Genomic DNA, 18,306 nt, shown 5'->3' on the forward strand with positions numbered 1-18,306 from the left:
TTCTTTTCTTTATTCCAGAAGCGTCCATAAAATACAGGCTTTATACCAATCGGTATCATCACTATATGATAGTGGTTCATAAACACATCCTTATGATGTAGTCGGAATCGTACAATGGAATCTGCTTTTAGCAGATATTTCCTATGATTATGGAAAGGGTTTTGCCCCTTTATTTACATTATTTGTTGGGGGTGGGGTATTAATATACGTATCCTGTACCAATGCCCATATTCCATCGATCATTGTGCTACAAGTATGGGTAAGGTCCTGAATCTGCACTTTCAGACAGCCACAACTACATGCACAATACAAAAGATGTACAATAGACAAAGTTTGTTGGTTTAGACTCAGGTGTCAAGGCGGAATGCAATGCAGAAAAATAGGGTGAAATTGTGTTTGTTGTTGATGCGTCCTTTGTATACGTATTTCAAATATGTTATTTATATTTTACAGAAAAAGTTTTCAGATTAATATATCCCAAATGGGAGGCTTTATTCTACCACAATACTAAATATCAGTGTGTTACACCAAAACAGTGAGTGAGTGAGTGAGTATGGTTTTACGCCGCTTTAGCAATGTTCCACCAATATCACGGCGGGGGACACCAGAAATTGGCTTCACACATTGTACCCATGTCGGGATTCGAACTCAGGTCATCGGCGTGACTAGTGAAGGCTTTAACCACAAGGCTACCCGACCGCCCCTTACCCCAAAATAAACACGCTTAGAAAACAACGACGTACAGGATAAAATGGACAACCATTTATTCGTGTATTATCATGTTTGTCTATAATGAGATAATGTGTTCACAACAACACTAACAACAAACTAAGCAGGTACAGATCATGTTCCCGTACAAAGGCCTCCGAAAAGTATATTTTCTTGACACATAATGCCACATTCAACATAATGCATAGGTTTTCCTTCATTTTGACCCTTGGTTGAAGTATTGCTGGAAATGAAGCCCCTTTGTCCTCTAACTTATTTACAGGTCGATCCTAGTCGAGATATGTCTTTAGCAACCCATACTTGATGTAAGAGGCTGATGGGATCGGGTGGTCAGGCTCATTAACTTGCTTGATACATGTCATCGTATCCCAATTGATTGGATCGATGCTCATGATATCGATTACTGGATTGTCTGGTCCAGATTCATTTAGCTGGAATATTGCTGAGTGCGGCGAAAAACAACAACAAACAAACAACCATAACAACCGTATCACTGAGGAAATATGTGAGAAAATACCATGGCGAAACCTACGAGAATAGGGATGGCAGACAATGAATCTTAGTCGATGTCAATCAGTGACATCAACTACCAACGCATAATGAGAACTGATCAAAGTAACGTTTTCATATATGAAGCAGTCAAATAATATCCGATAATATTATATTACACTAATGGTTTTCAGTTTGCTTGAGAAGCATCATGATGCTGTTTTCGCACAAGGAACACGACACTCACAATGACACACAGGAACAATATGCCACTTATTGAGGCCAAACTCCAGGTTACTTTACCGTATTTTTCACTTTGTATCGATTGCGATTGCAGAGCAGCAATCTGTGGCAGCACACTATTCCAGAACGCCATCTGACGAGGCCGAGGCTTGTATGCTGTCTCGATTGTTCCGTTCCCATCAACGACATCGATTTTCATATATGCTTGAATCTCGCTATCAAACTGTTGAAAGTATACTGGATCGGTTTTGACAGTTGATGACGGCTTCCTAATAAAATGAAATGTGTATAAAAGAAAAGATTAGGTTGGTTGGTTGGTTTGTTGTTTAACGCCGCACTCAGCAATATTCCAGCTATATGACGGCGGTCTGGAAATAATCGAGTCTGAACCAGACAATCCAGTGAATAATATCTTGAGCATTGATCCACGCAATTGGGATCGATGACATGCATCAACCAAGTCAGCGAGCCTGACCACCCGATCCCGTAAGTCGCCTTTTACGACAAGCATGGGTAGCTGAAGACCTATTCTACCCCGTAATCTTCAGAAAAGAGTCACCTATATGCAATGAATCATCTATGAATGATAAGAGTTATTTATAACATTGGCGTCTACAATTAAGTTAAATGCTACAAGTACGTCATGATTAAAGTGCAAATCATACATGTATCATGCACGTTATCCTAGACTGGCACCACATGGAGGGCCTTGATACATGTACAAGCTCGCAATACATGGACATCAGCTTCAGACAGTCACGATCGACAGCAAGAGCAGAATAAAAGTGATTAGAGAAGCAAGTGCTGCCACTTCCTCAACCATATGACACACGCCACTGTGTTGTATATGGAACAATAACTTAGAGAAATAGTATTTAGATTTTATTTGGCGATACAATTATTTTGTATTAAACTACCTTAACAAAAGACCCGTGAAGACCCGGGGGAAATAGGTCTTCAACAACACAAACTTACCGTAAAAGGTGACTATGCTTGTCGTAAGAGGCGACTAACGGGATCGGGTGGTCAGGCTTACTGACCTGGTTGATGCAGGTCATCGATCCTAATTGCGTGGATCGATGTTCATGATCTCAATCACTGGATTGTCTGGTCCAGACTCGATTACAGATCGCCGTCATGTAGCTAGAATATTGCTGAGTGCGGCGTAAAACAATAAACAAACAAACAAACAAAATCTTAACAAAAAGAACAGGGATCAATATTTCTTCAAGACATTTATATTTTTTGTATGCAATAAATGTTTGGTTAAAGAGGCAAATTGTTCCCTTTATTTTTAGTGCATGCCTTTAGAGTATGATGATAAAAAAAACCTGACCATCCAATAATTCATTGGGAGGTCATTTTCTCACCCTGCCTTGACAAAGTTGATCCACATGTTCATGAAGACTTTGCTGACCTGTCGATCTTCCTCGGTATAGTTGTATCGGGGATGCCCAGAGAAAGGACACCCGAAGAGGTAGAACAGGTCTCGTCCATGTGGAACGCCTACGGGTAAGTGCAATCGCCAGATGGAATGTGGAATGAGCATCGTTCATAAGACACACCTTCATTGAGTGACTTGTAGTTGGTTGGTTTGTTGTTTATCGCCGGACTCAGGAATATTCAAGCTATATCACGACGGTCTGTAAATAATCGAGTCTGGACCAGACAATCCAGTGATTAATATCATGAGCATCGATCCACGCAATTGGGATCGATGACATGAGCATAGTCGCCTTTTACTGCAAGAATGGGTTGCTGAAGATCTATTCTCCTCCCTTATCTTCACGGGTCGAGTGCGACTTGTAAATGATATCAATGGTAAGTATATAATATTTTGCAATCAAAATTAATGCCATCGTAAATTAAATATATGTCTCTCGCCTACCAAAACAATGTGAACCACATACATACCCGGCACCGTGGCAGTTGGTGATGCATAGTCAAATGAATAAAAGTAGACGTTGTCCGTTCTGGCAGAGAGACGTGTAGCTACATCGAAGGTAGGGGCGACGATGTCATTATCGCCCCAAATCTATAACAGAGCAGGAAGTCGAGTAACACTCATATAGCAGAATATAGACAACAAGATGGATGGTTGACGCAATATATCTGAAAGTTGATTGATGTAGAACCAAAGGGTATGGTCTATAAAATATACTGAACCAAATTAAAAACTTCACAATCCTAAAATTTTAACATTTTGACCAGTTATCATTGTGGGCCCTTATTGTGTATTTAAACAGTAATGGCCACGTATTGTCTTCAGATAACACCCGTTTTAGTGCAGGTGAATAGATCAAAATCATGTGCACAGTACTATAGTGGAAAAAGGGTTTTTTCACGTGCAACTGGTCATAATACCGCACGTGTTTACTTGTTAGCAGTTATTAACCAAAAAAAAGAAAAACACAAGAAAGTCTTAACGGCCATTTGTCATGCCACGCCTTTCAAATCTGCAACGTGAACATGCCATCGGCATGTTGCAGACGGAAAAGTCCGTAGTTGAAGTCGCAAGGACGATGGGATGTAGTCGACGGACTGTTTATGATTTACAGCAAACGGATACCACCGCTGATCGCCCTCGGCCAGGTCGACCACGTGTGATGTCACATGCAGAGGATTGTCAGATTGTCTTACGTCACCTCCGAAACCGATTTTTGACGGCTACATCAACCAGAAATGAACTGTTTAGGGGTAGACTGAGTGCGCAAACTGTTCGAAACCGTCTGAGAACTGCTCACCCCCAAGCACGACGGACATACTGCGGGCCAATTCTGACTCAATTACACAGACGTCAACGTAAATTGTGGGCTCAGCGACACTAACGATGGAATTGGAATCAAGTCGTCTTCAGTGATGAATCCCGATTTAATCTTCGATTTGCTGATGGTAGGGCGAGGGTGTGGAGGCGCCGTCATGATCGTTACGCCCAGTGTTGTGTAGAGGAAGTTGACAGATTTCGAGGCGGAAGTGTCATGGTGTGGGGTGCTTTCTGTGGCAATGCACGTTCCAGGATTCTTGTTATCCGTGGCAACCTCAACGCTGCTGCTTACCACGACCAGGTACTGGCGCCAGAACTTCTGCCTTTTATGGCAGCACGTGGACCCGGTTTGATCTTCCAACACGACAATGCCAGACCCCACACAGCAATTGTGACAAGGAATTTTCTTCAGAATGCGGGAGTCAACGTCATGGACTGGCCGTCAAGGTCTCCCGACTTCAATCCCATCGAACACGTCTGGGATGCTCTTGGCAAAAGTCTGCGCACTCTCCAGAACCAGCCATTTTAAGCCTAATTACATGCTTTACGTTTCTCATTTATCTTAAAACTATGTTCAATAAAATAGGGTCAGTTGGTAAGGATGAAAATTTACAAAATATTTCAAAGAACAGCAATGTTGATATACATTAGAGGTTAGGGTCATAACGAGTGTTCGATGGTGCCACTACAGAGAAATATTGACGTGGAGGTTGTTTTCTCAAGAATCCTGTATGGTTCTTTCCTTCATTGAATACTAACATCACCGAATGCAATAGCGTGAGCCGTCCTGTTCAGAGGGTCATTCCAAGGGTAGTACTCGTGCGCAATGATACCGCTTGTCTCTAGGAAGAGAAACGTAATTGAACGTCTATTGTAAAGACATATACTTTCTCATACGTTTTTATTTACTTCACATATTGATAAATGACTCTTTTTAATCATGTCACTATCAAAACACAAATTTAAAACATTTACTAAAACAAACGCATGATGCTGTTTTCAACCTGAACCACACCATCATTCCAATCTCTGTAGTATGTAGTCTTATAAGCAATGTATTGTTTTGTGTGTAAGTTTGTTGTTCTACGCAGCATTCAGCAATATTGAAGCTATATGACGGCGGCCTGTAAAACAATTTAGTCTGGACCAGACAATCAAGTGATTTGGATCGATGACATTCAACAACCAAGTCCGCGAGCCTGACCACCCGATCCTGTTAGTCGCCTGAGTGCGACATTAAGCAATAATTCTTTTTTTTATAAAAGCTTTAGTTCGGACAATTTAATATTCGGCCAATCACTTTACTGGAAAGTTATCATATATAAAGTACCGAAAGATTATTTCAACACTATCTCTTTCCCATTTGGGAAACCTATTTTAGTTCAAACCTGAGGCCAAATTATGTTTCTTCTATTATTTACCAGAAGTAAAGTATCAGACTGGACATGAAATACAAATAATGTTTCTATCGACTTTCACATATATGTATGTCTTAGCTTCAAAATTCAAAACTCAAAACACAAAACTCTTGAAATACAGTAAACTACGGTTCTAACGAACACGCTTATAACGAACTAACGGATATAACGAACTAAATTTTTAGTCCCGTCTATATGTTGTAGTTATGCTGTACATATGCTTATAACGAACTACGATTATAACGAACTAAAATTAGTAGTTCCTTTGAGTTCGTTGTAACCGTAATTTACTGTAGTTCAATTAAGATACGTACCCATGTCGATGTCATAGCTCGCAAATAGTTCCACATTCTTTGGTGACATCATAGGAGTGGTCATTAACCCCCATTCCCTTCCTGGAGGATGACAAAATCAACGCACATACATCTCACAAATACAATTACAGCAAACGTGTTCTTGTTCGAAAGCATATTATCAGTATCCTCATAATGACCTTACATGTAAATGCGCTGTTGTCAATGCACTGGTAATTTTTATGATGCTTTTCTCATCATTTTCGTAAGCTAAAAATTAAGTTTCACATTCTCACAAAAACTTCAAGAGGATGAAAATAATGAGGAAACCTTTTCCATAATTATAACAAGTCTCTGCTAAAAGCGAATATCAATGTCCGAGTCTGACTTAATTGTAAGCATGTGTTTATAATCACTGGTACCAGGTATTCGCGAACAGATGTGTTTATCCTATCCCATTGGTAGCATCTCATATTTGGCAATGTAAGCTCATCTTAGACCTCTGTTTTCAATTGTATAGACATATCTTATTTTCAATACCAAAGGTTCGAACAAAAAGTAATTATAAGGAAATGACAAGTACATTATTACTTGCCTTCTTCAATTTCATATACTATTAAAAAAAAGTAAGGGATATTTCATTTTGCGATCATACTTGTAACAAATGCAAATGAATACGAGACAAAGTAATATTGATCCTTTCAGAGGAAACATTTCCAGTGAAATTCGGCCCCCAAACACAACAATGGCAACCCCAGGATCTGCACGTGATGCTAATGATGATCATGGGGTTGAACACCAGATTTGCACGACTTTGAATTTGAAGGTTATACCAGAGGAGTGGAAACATCAGTATAATTTCTTTCAGTGGCATTTAGAAGTTGGTGTGATGAAGTAAGACGAGTTCTATGGATGAACAACTTCTGTATTACAATTAGTGCGACGTTTCGGTGTAGATCCTAACACCTTTATCAAGCACGTGATGAATAGTGCTAAACAGCAACGTCGCACTAATTGTAATACTGTATAAACTTTGATGTTAATAAGTATGTATATCTATGTTGTTTAGCACTATTCATCACTTGCTTGATAAAGGTGTTAGGATCTACAACGGCTAATCAGATTAGAGCTCAACTACTAGCAGACACTGGTGTGAGAGTAAGTGCCTAGACGATCAGAAATCGACTGCACAGAGGGAATTTACACGCCCGACGCCCTCGCGTCATTCAATGTTTGAGAGATCATCACATTAGGGCAAGACGCTGTTAGTGTCGGGATCGTCAACACTGGGATAATCGACGTTGGAACAATGTAATGTTTTCAGATGAGTCGAGGTTCACTGTGGACCTCCTGGACAAGCGTAGGAGGGTGTGGCGTCGACGAAACGAACATTTCCAAGATGTTAACGTCATTAGACATGATGAATTTGGGGGTGGATCTCTGATGGTGTGGGGAGGCATCACTGCTGCTGGAAGAACGGACTTACATGTTGTTGCCGGACGTGTCACAGGCCAGTACTACCGGGACAACATCTTGGCAGCCCATGTTGTGCTGTTTGCACGTTGTCATGGCCGCCGATTCATCATCCAGGATGACAACGCAAGATGTCACAGGGCCAGGATTGTTACAGATTACCTCCAGCAGCAGCAGCATATCACAGCAGCATATCACCACATTACCATGGCCAGCGCTGAGTCCGGACCTGTCCCCCATCGAGCATATCTGGGACATGCTTGGACAGCAGTTACGTCAACGTCAACAACATCCTACCACTGACCAAGAACTTGGTGCTGCGTTGCAACAGGAGTGGAATAACCTTGGCCAAAATTACTTGAGACGCCTCCTAAGGAGCATGCCACGTCGTATCCGTGCCTGTCTAGCCAACAGAAGGGGGGGGGTGGGGGTGGGGTGGGGGTGGGGGTTGGGGGGGGGGGGGGGGGGGGGGGTTACCCGTTATTGACTTTGCTTTCATGTCATGGCAACTTTGCTGTTTGCCCCCGGGTTTGGTTTTGCCCTTAGGTTGGAAAATCCGTGCTTCCCCCGCAGTACCAAAGGTGTGGTATAAATTGACAAATGTTCCCTTAATGTCTTTTCGTCATTTGTTTCCTCTTTGGGTTCACATTTTCCGTGTCATAAATCATGTAAATCCAATATCCCCTACTTTTTTGGAATAGTATATATGTAGCTATAAGTGAACATCTTCAGATGGTTGTAAAATGCAAGTAATTCATAAATGGCATAAATTTCTGGACTAGACATACCAACCTAATAATATCTCTGATATGTAAGCATGAAGCCGTACCTTCATCCCTTGTTATTCCAACCATAAAGGCTTCCCCATTTAGTTCAGCCTCTTTAAACAGAATATCCACGTGCTTTTGTACAAAGAATCCGTCTATTACTGGGGACAAACAAAGGCTCCAAGGAACACACTGGAAAATTATTTAAAAAAACACTCAAGGTAACCAACTAAGAAGCATCTGATGAATATAAGACAAAACATGCATTTATGACAAAATTCTCTTAGTGATGTGAGTATGGTTTTACGCCGCATTTAGCAATATTCCAGCAATATCACGGCGGGGGACACCAGAAATGGGCTTCACACATAGTACCCATGTCGGGAATCGAACCCGGGTCTTAAGGCTTTAACCACTAGGTTACCCCACCGCCCCTTCTTAGTAGAAGATTGACATAGAAAGGAATTTTAACATACAACAATAACTATGTGTACAGGTGCATGCATATTCGCAGTCATCTCTTACATCACGACTGTAATCTCTATCATTTATATCTCTCCATGACTTTGTCTTTAGGCACTGCTTAAGTTTCCACATATCCTTCGAAGTGTCACAACCGAGACTTTCACCGAACTTGCTGAGGACCTTTCCGCCTTGCTGCTGAAATGATGATGCCCAGTGGGCTGTTGGTGACCCACTTTGGATGATGGCGAAACGGAATAATCCTGAAATTGATCATTTGCATTTTTTAAGCAATATCTAAGTGAAAGGAGAGATGAAAGTTTGTAATGCGCCAAGGTCCTAGTTTGTAACATGTACCTTTTGACAGTGGCGATACAATATGGTAGCCGACATCTGCCGCCCCTGCACTGTGTCCTTCGACTGTAACCTTGTTTGGGTCACCTCCAAAGAAATGAATGTTTCGGGAAACCCATTGTAGAGCTGCAGTTTGGTCAAGCAGGCCATAATTTCCTGGAAACTCCGGTCGTCCACCGTTCAGAAAGCCTACGATATGTAATTGAGCTTGTTAATATCAAATATTGCCTGTGAATGCCTCCTGTTGTCTCGTCTCATTCCAACCTCTGTCTGGAGATAGATATATACACTATTAGTTATTAATATGATAACGCCAGGGTGATTATATATGCTTTCCGAAGAATTCAAAAATTCTTTTAATTACTGTGAGTGTTTTTTTTTAAAATTCTATCATTCTATGTTTTTACATACCAAGAGCACTCAGTCTGTAGTTAAAATTGATAACGATGATTCTCCCCTGTGCTGACAGCAAGTCCATATCTAACATGGCTCCCATGCCAGCATGGTTGCTGCCTCCATGGATGTGTACAAGGACCGCCATTTGGCCTACGCCTTCTGCAATCTTGACGAGAGATATACATCATGTGAACTTGTTTTTAGCTACAGTCTTGAAGATAAACAGATTTGCTAGCATATATACATTACACATCAGTTCAATTTACCTTGCTTATTTATGTTTGGAATATTTTTATATACTAGTATTTTCTCCTGTTAAATACTGGAGGAAATATATCTTTCCTCAGGTTTCAGCTAAAATAGGTTTCCCAAATGGGAGAGAGATATGGTTGAATTAAAACCTTTCGGTAATTTATATATGATAAATTTTCCAGTAATGTGATTGCGTGAATTTAAACTTTGTTTGTTTGTTTATTGTTTAACGCAACACTCAGCAATAATCCAGCTATACGGCGGTAATCTGTAAATAATCGATTCTGAAACAGACACTCTAGTAATTGATATCATGAGCATCGATCCACGCAATTGGGATACGATGACATGCATCAACCAAATCAGCGAACCTGACCACCCGATCCCGTTCGTCACCTTTTACGGTTTGCTGAAGACCTATTCTACCCGGATCTTGACGGATTGAAAATTAAAACACTAGTTGTAATTGATTCACAAGTCCAACGTCAGCCACATTCCATATCCAATGCGAAATTACATAACAGCATGTTCGTGTATTTTTTTTTCAAATAAACTGACGTCCAAAAGAAACTTTACCAGAGCTTGAAATCACTCTTGCTCAAAAACAACAAAACATACATGCATGAATAAAGGGTATTGAGAAGATCAAAATATCAACATAATCAACACTGAAAATGACAATCATACCGCGACCGAAAATGACGTCGAGCCCCCCAAAGTTGGGTGTGGTACAAAATTCGAGCTTTCAGAATCATGGACAATAGGCAGAGTACATAAACAATCGCTCACGTTCAATAACAAGTCATTAGTAGCGTGTGTGACCACCAAATGCCTCAATACATGCAACAACTCTTCGACGCACAGAAAAGGTCAGTCGTCTGATGAAGACGCCATTCGTCTTAGAGGGCCAAGATCAGTTCTTGCCGGTTGGCTGGAGAGTGTGGTCGTTGTCGAACACGACGATCCATCAAGTCCCAGAGATGTTCTATGGGGAACATGTCGGGTGAGCGTGTAGGCCACGGCAGGACGTTGACGTTGTTGGCTGCGAGGAAGTTAGTGACAATTCTGGGTGTAGGGGCTCTAGAGTTGTCATGCTGATAAATGACACCAAGTGACTGCTGTTGGAGAAATGGTAGGACAACTGGACGAAGAATGTTATCCATGTACCGCTGAGCTGTCAAGTTTCCGACGAATGACCAGCGGTGTCCTCGGTGTCCTCTCCTGCCCACAGATCCCTCCCCACACCATGGAACTCCCTCCACCATATGGTACGACCTCCTGCACGCAACACGCCGCCGTTCGTTCACCTCTTCGACGGTAAACATGTTGCCTTCCATCAGCCCTAAACATACAGAATCGACTTTCGTCAGTGAAGACAACCCTATTCCAGTCACGTCGCTTCCAACGTCGTACAGTCCAGGCCCATCTCAATCGCAGACGACTATGTTGCGCTGTCAATAGCTGTCCTCTGTATAGTCTGTGAGCCCTGAGTCTCCTGGTTACTGTCTGTCGACTAACCCTGTGACCTTAGGCATTTGTCGCCCCTGACGTCACTGTCAGGAAGCGATTTACGCAAGTACCGGTCATCATGGGGCGTGATGACCCTGGGTCTGCCTGTTCTTGGCCTGTCAGCGGTCCGCCCTGTCTGTCTGTAGCGTTGCATCAAGTTGGTAACGGCAACACGGGAGCAACCGAAGGTTCGTGCAATATGGGCGTGGGTGGCTCCCATCTGTACCATACCCAAGGCTCGTTCACGTTGTTCGACTGTGAGTCGTGGCATTTCTTTCGGTTTTTTTATCACTTCGGATGTCAGACTTGCCGTTGAAATCGTTTTATACCCTTACCCGCACGTGCATTTGCAGTTGTCCGTGGTGCACGTGTTTTTCACTTTTTCGCGTGTTATCTCGCAAACATGTAACAGACGATTAACATTTTACTTAACCCGTAGATGTAGATGTAATGGTCACGGATGATTTCATACCATTTACAGTCACAAACTGTGGTCTGTTTAATAGTTTTTGACATACATGTTAGATCCTTTTTGAAAAAGCAGATGAAGCTGTATGGTATTAACAGCAGAGGAGAAGGCATCAAAAATGTTTCGGACAAATGAATTGGAAGTTTCAAGATGTTGCATCATATTGTTTCACAGTGTCAGGGTGGCCAAAAGCCATTGTATTTCTTACGGCATCTTAGGTATTTTAAACTTGACAACATGGTACTCTCTCTGTGTTTAAAAGAACATTTATTCAAAGCATTTTAGTTTTTATACCCCGCCGGGCCAGGTTGGCTGAAGGGGGATTATGTCGTGGCGCAGTCCGTCCGTCCGTTCGTCTGTCCGTCCCACAGAGGGTACTAAGCTTGTGAAACTCCTCCTACAGTTTCCAGAGAATATCCCTGACACTGCACACAAGATGACGACATGTTGATGATACGCATATCGCAGTCCCGTTTCATTTCGACTAATTTTGACAGAGTTACTAGCCCTGTTTTACGAAGCTTAATTTGCCTAATTGTGAGAGAGGGTACTAAGCTTGTGAAATCAACTCCTCCTACAGTTTCCAGAAAATATCCCTTACACTCTACACACAAGATGTCGACATGTTGATGATACGCATATAGCAGTCCCGTTTCATTTCGACTAATTTTGACAGAGTTACTAGCCCTGTTTTACGAAGCTTAATTTGCCTAATTGTGAGAGAGGGTACTAAGCTTGTGAAATCAACTCCTCCTACAGTTTCCAGAAAATATCCCTTACACTCTACACACAAGATGTCGACATGTTGATGATACGCATATAGCAGTCCCGTTTCATTTCGACTAATTTTGACAGAGTTACTAGCCCTGTTTTACGAAGCTTAATTTGCCTAATTGTGAGAGAGGGTACTAAGCTTGTGAAATCAACTCCTCCTACAGTTTCCAGAAAATATCCCTTACACTCTACACACAAGATGACGACATGTTGATGATACGCATATAGCAGTCCCGTTTCATTTCGACTAATTTTGACAGAGTTACTGCTCCTGTTTTACGGAGCTTCATGAAATCTACTCCTCCAGTTTCAAGAGAATATATCAATATCTAACTATATCTATAACTATAGTTAGTTTCCTTGTATAAGGCTTTTGTGGGTGAGCTACATCCTAATGGCATTAGCATTCAGACTGGATTACTCCCAACAAAATGTTCTGCAAAATTTGTTTCAAATGCAGTGCCATCTACTGTTGCCATTTCATAAAATACAAAGAATATATAAACTCGTTAAAAACTTCATGCGGGGGATGTTTTGCTCTTAGAGCACTCTTGTTCATGTTAACTGCTGGTCGGGGAGTCCGCCTGTTCAAAATAAATCTAAACTACATAAAGATTTAAATACAGCAATCAAAATCTCAGGTACACAATTTCAACACATCGGCGAAATTCATGAGCAGCAAAATGTCAAAAGATACTATATGAGAGCAGTCATATACTTCATTCCGAAAATCCCTTTCTACCTTCTGGCCCCCAAGTTGGCATCCCGATGCTGAAAACAAACAGGGCCCGGAAATCATTCATACCAACCAGTATTAGTCTTTTAAATGATTATCTGTTTAATACTCTTATACATATACATGTACTTTTAAATAGCATTCCTTGTCGTCACTGTGATAGTGTTCAATTCTCTGTATGTTTTTACCTGTGGTTATATTAGTGTTTTATTTTAATATGTACATATTCTATTATCATATATTTTCTTTTTCAAATTTTAGTGCCAATCAATTGTGCAATATGAATTTCCCTTGAGATATTAAAGTCTTATCTTCTCTTATCTTATCTCATCTTATATTTTCAGCTCCCTTGTCTTGCCCTCTTAATGCATCTCCTCAAATCATCTTACAATCCTCCACATTTTAGAACTATATAATGCTCTTTCAACTGGCCAAAGTGTCATCATCTTTTGCTGGTTGCCGAGTCTTTTTAGGCATAACAGGTAACTCAAAAACCGATGCTGCAACTAAAGCAGCTCTTGACAAACCGTAATCTCCACTTCATATCCCGTACAGTGATTTCAAACCAGCCATCAAGAGTTATACTCAAGACCTAAAGCACAAAAGGTGAGGGGAGGTGAAATGGGGTTTAACGTCGCGTCCAAGATTAATGCACTTATATAGCGACGTGAATGCACGTGTGTGTGTGGCTGCTTGTACTAGTCCGGACTGATGCCGATATATAGTGCTAGCTCACTGAGATACCATGCCGCAGTTTAACATGAATACCCCACTCAGACACAGTATACTGACTCCGAGCCGACCAGTCCTTGTTTTATCCCCTTAATGCCGAGCGCCAGACAGGGTAACAACAACTACCATCTTTTCACGTCTTTTGGTATGACGCTGTCGGGGATTGAACCCCGGACCTTCCGCTCTCCGGGCGGACGCTCTACCGCAGGCAGTCAGCACAAAAAAGGTGGGACACCTAGGTAGGAATCAATAAACTTCACGAATTAAAACCAACAATCGGTCATACCTACTTGGGTTGTCAGTCAAGACATAATGAGGTCGTTTTGCGACGATGTCATATTGGCCAGGCAGTTTACCCACGAATATCTGCTTAATCCACATGAAGACGAACTTCCTAATTAAGTGTACCCATTGTGATGAAAGGTTCACCGTCAAACATATTTTGATCGACTGTGTGGACTGCAATTTCAAGGGATTTACATTATCAACAGTAAAGATCTTCTCCCTGTGAGAGCGGGAAATTGATCTTTAAAATACTTGAAAGAAATTGGTCTGTATCAAATATATTAAAATATGTTTGGGAATAAATAATTGCATGTCTTTAAATTAGGCGTGATGCTCTCATCAACAGCAATTATCCCAAGCTCTATCCAGGAGGTTCAAGTTCAGTGAAATGATAGCCTCCCTGTGTGACACGAGTCCTATCATAATCGATGTAACTGTCATCAACCGGTGTTTAAAGCTAACTCATTGCTGAGCATTTTTTAATAATGGCTAGTAGGGCTGGGACGAGTCCAAATCTACTACCCGGGTATCCGAACCCCTATTACCCGACCCTACCCGGGTACCCGCTGTAGATCTCAAGAGTTGGGAACAAAATGTCTGATTGGGAATTGTTTTACGCAGACCCCGCAAAAACTATTTAGATGCATGTATTAAACAATCAGATCATGCGTTCACTGAAGTTGACTGAAGCTTTATCTTTACTCAAACAAGTCAAAAGGAATGTGTGCATCGCCAGAGAATAATAGTGTTATGATATAATATTTTTTGACAAATCTGCTTTTAAAAATAACTTTGTATTTATGACATACGTGCCGTTTTATAGCTGGAATAATGCCGATACGAAGTTAAATTCCAACTCACTCGCTATTCAAATTTAGCACGATGTTCGCTGTCAGCAACCTATCAAAAATCAACGTTGAATTCCCTTCCACTGATTTACCCACCTGCACTAGACAAAAAGGAGACTAGTGAGACCGCCTCATCTGTTTTATATTTATATCTACACATAAAGATTCAGAGTGACAAAACACTCTCCACAAGACTGCATCACAAGAGGGATAGTTTCAACTTTCCATTAGTCAGCTTTCCCTTCATGTCGAGCAATATTCCAGCAGCTCCAGCCTTTGGTGTTTACATTTCGCAACTTTTAAGATACAATTAAGCATTCTCATTTTACCAAGATTTCAAAGAGCCTCATACGACTCTTGCTCAGAAATTGTTTCATCAAAGTTACAACATTCAAGGCCCCAGTAAAGCTTTCAAAAAGTTTTGAACATGTGGGAGGACATTTCCAAAGTTGACAGTGACAAAAAATTGATGTCCGATGCAATTACCTATTTTGACTTGTACCATATGTTCCCATGTTTTTTTTCAGATGAACAATTGACTTGCCTTTGTATGTGTTTGTGACGGGTACCACAGGTGGGGCATGTTACGCTCACCTTTTTCGGGAACACCTGGTATCATTTCTATTTGATAGTGGGTCATATACACATGCTGATGATATAGTCATAACTGTCCCATCGACTTTGCTTTATGCAGATATTTCTATTGTATATGGAAAGGGTTTTGTCGCTTTATTTACATTTGGGTAGTGGTCGACGATTTTTGTACGATCCGATAATAGTACGAGTGATATATTTATGATAGATCGTCTTGAAGTTCTTTGTTACTGTATGATCAAACAGAATCGTGCATAAATAACAAGATTTTGCTGATCATGTTGTGAAGGTCAACACGAGCGGATGTGCTTGAAAATCATGACACCGAAAGTCGTGAGTGTACACGAATGTTCAGCTCGTAAAAATAACTACATCCCATGAGTGACACATGTAACACATTTATCATTACGTATTTACAAGTACAGATATGTTTTGGTGAAATATGTTTGAGGGGCATGTCAGACCTGCCTTACGACCGCCATTGGGTAATACAAATTGGGAATAGGGTAAATTATTAAGTTCGGCCGACCGTCCTGTACGGGCTTTTACAAGACGGCGACTAGCCCGTCGGATGGCTTGCTTTCATAACAAATAATGATAATACTCCTGACACGCGAATTGATACATGTAACAGCATAAGGTATCGACCATTTGATAGGGATCACTGCTTATATTATATCCTGAAAGGAGGAGACGAACAATTATAGGATGAAAGCGGTAACGTTTACAAATTGTTCCTGCGTGACCTTGCCCTTAACGTTGAATATTGCGAAACATACTTCTCTTCGAGTTATTCTCACCGACTATTTGATTTATTGACTCCTGGAATAGGAGCTATATGTACCACATGTTGCCCCGAAAAGGACTATTGTTCACTGAGTGTAGTTGTGACATGGAACATTGAACTGAGTCGGCAGATAGACGGCCGCTGTTGATAAATCATCAGAACCCGTGGTAGGGCGGACACAGCAATGAGTGTATCGTTGCGATGCAACTGCCGCTAGGTGTGAGCTTCCCGAAAATGGTGGTTCACACGACAACGTACAGCACTCTCTGTTGTATTTTAAGAAATGAGCGGTGCCTTTGATATTGCCTCCAACCATGATGGCATTTACTTATATCGATCGATCATTTAGTATCATGGGGTCACTGCTTCACGACTCAAGTTTTTATCTACGAAAAAAGGAGATAAACAATGTATATTTCACAATACAGCAAATATGTGTGAAAAACCTGAGTCAAAATCTTTTCCAGTATATTCTGGAACAAAGTTCGTTCTTAGAAAGAAACATAAGCCCACTACATTTTAACAAAGCTGATTAAACGGACGCACCTGCGGAACATACATGTTGATGTATAAACAGTCTTCGTCGCTGGTATTGAATCCGGGGCGGTGGGACTCCACATAATGCCACATTGACAATCTCTGTGGACAAGCAGGGGGAAACACTGTTGTGTTCAGTATACCTTCCCATGCAGGTGGTTCCTCGGGGTTCTGTTAACAAATATCGGTGTGATGCTAGAAGGTGAGGTGAGGTGAGGTGAAATTGTGTTTAACGTCGCGTCCAAAATTATGGCACTTATATAGCGACGTGCATGCACGTGTGTGTGGCTGCTTGTACTGATGTCGATTTATTGTGCTAGCACACTGAGATACCATGCCGCAGTTTAACATGAATACCCCACTCAGTATACTGACTCCGAACCGACCAATCCTTGCTTTAGCCCTTTAATGCCAAGCGCCAGACAGGGTAACAACAAGTACCATCTTTTAACGCATTTTGGTATGACGTGGCCGGGAATCGAACCCCGGACCTTCCACTCTCCGGCTGGATGCTCTACCACTAGACCACGGAGGCGGTCTGCTAGAACAGATACTGGCTGCGGAATCACTAACGTCATGACTATTGTTAACTAGAATAGTGGTTTTCAAGGCATTTGGGGAGTTTTATTAATCTCACAATATGGTATCGAGGGATGAGGGATGCAACTGTGTCGGTGATACATGCTACCTGTAATATTAATAAAGATACACCACACTTTCAGTGTATGGTATTTATACAAAATTAACAATATTCGAATATTTGAAAACTATATTCAAAGTAAATCTCACCTCAAATCGGAGCTCTCCAACAGGAGGTGCTGCATAAGGAACGCTGAAGTATTGTTCAATCTTCTTGGAACCCAGAACAGTTTTAACAATGCCTCTGATCTGGCCATTAAGGGTTTCTCGAACCACAAATTCCTCAGCTTCGAACGTAATCACTAATGTTGCCAAGTTGGAAACACAGACAAACATTCTCCATAGGCAAGACATCTTTAAGCTGGATACCGAAACCTTCAACACCCTCAAAATGCTTTATGTCTTTTGTCGTTGCCTTCAACTCGCATTTAGTAGGCAGATGAGAATACATTCTTGTTGCAGTGATAATAACCGTTACAACTGGGTCAGGTGGATGGAGGGCGCGACTAATGTGACAATTACATCTAATGTCATGTACAAACTACTACAGTGTGTATCATGCCAATTACGGATGCGGTCTTTACCAGCGGTAAAGAGGTTCCAGCGGAATCAAATTATTTGGTCAAAATATTTGAAGACTATAATTTAGATGTATTGCAATACATTTCTCGAACAATCTTGGTTTTTCTGGTTGTTAATGGCAGAATATTACACAAAACAGGACTCATTGTGTTTCCTTTAGTCATTGCATCATCC

At 41.2% G+C, this 18,306-nt stretch overlaps 1 protein-coding gene across 2 annotated transcripts; it reads right to left on the minus strand.

Annotated features, from left to right (window-relative positions):
* Positions 1 to 798: 798 nt before the first annotated feature.
* LOC139479992 (acetylcholinesterase-like) lies at positions 799 to 17,966 on the minus strand. 2 transcript variants are annotated; one of them, XM_071262958.1, is made up of 11 exons: positions 17,701 to 17,966; positions 16,921 to 17,082; positions 9,404 to 9,554; positions 8,996 to 9,181; positions 8,702 to 8,901; positions 8,239 to 8,368; positions 5,958 to 6,038; positions 4,985 to 5,067; positions 3,376 to 3,496; positions 2,832 to 2,967; positions 799 to 1,730 (listed from the first exon to the last, which is right to left on the minus strand). In XM_071262958.1, exons 1-11 carry the CDS (start codon positions 17,902 to 17,904, stop codon positions 1,409 to 1,411), a joined length of 1,776 nt encoding a protein of 591 aa, XP_071119059.1. In that variant the 5' UTR covers positions 17,905 to 17,966; the 3' UTR covers positions 799 to 1,408. The 2 variants fall into 2 exon arrangements, with proteins under 2 accessions (XP_071119059.1, XP_071119060.1); XM_071262959.1 differs by lacking the exon at positions 16,921 to 17,082.
* Positions 17,967 to 18,306: the final 340 nt, after the last annotated feature.

The sequence above is a fragment of the Haliotis cracherodii genome, unplaced genomic scaffold (assembly GCF_022045235.1).
Source record: "Haliotis cracherodii isolate W230 unplaced genomic scaffold, xgHalCrac1.p SCAF_4, whole genome shotgun sequence".
NCBI lineage: Eukaryota > Metazoa > Mollusca > Gastropoda > Lepetellida > Haliotidae > Haliotis > Haliotis cracherodii.

Bases quoted from the DNA above. Each gene is read 5' to 3' on its own strand.
- LOC139479992 (XM_071262958.1), bottom strand. From the start codon at position 17,904: ATGTCTTGCCTATGGAGAATGTTTGTCTGTGTTTCCAACTTGGCAACA. The intron at 9,555-16,920 runs GTGCGTCCGTTT...TCTCTCGTCAAG, and splicing joins TCAACATGTATGTTCCGCAG to ATTGCAGAAGGCGTAGGCCA. The intron at 9,182-9,403 runs GTATGTAAAAAC...TACATATCGTAG, and splicing joins CTACAGACTGAGTGCTCTTG to GCTTTCTGAACGGTGGACGA.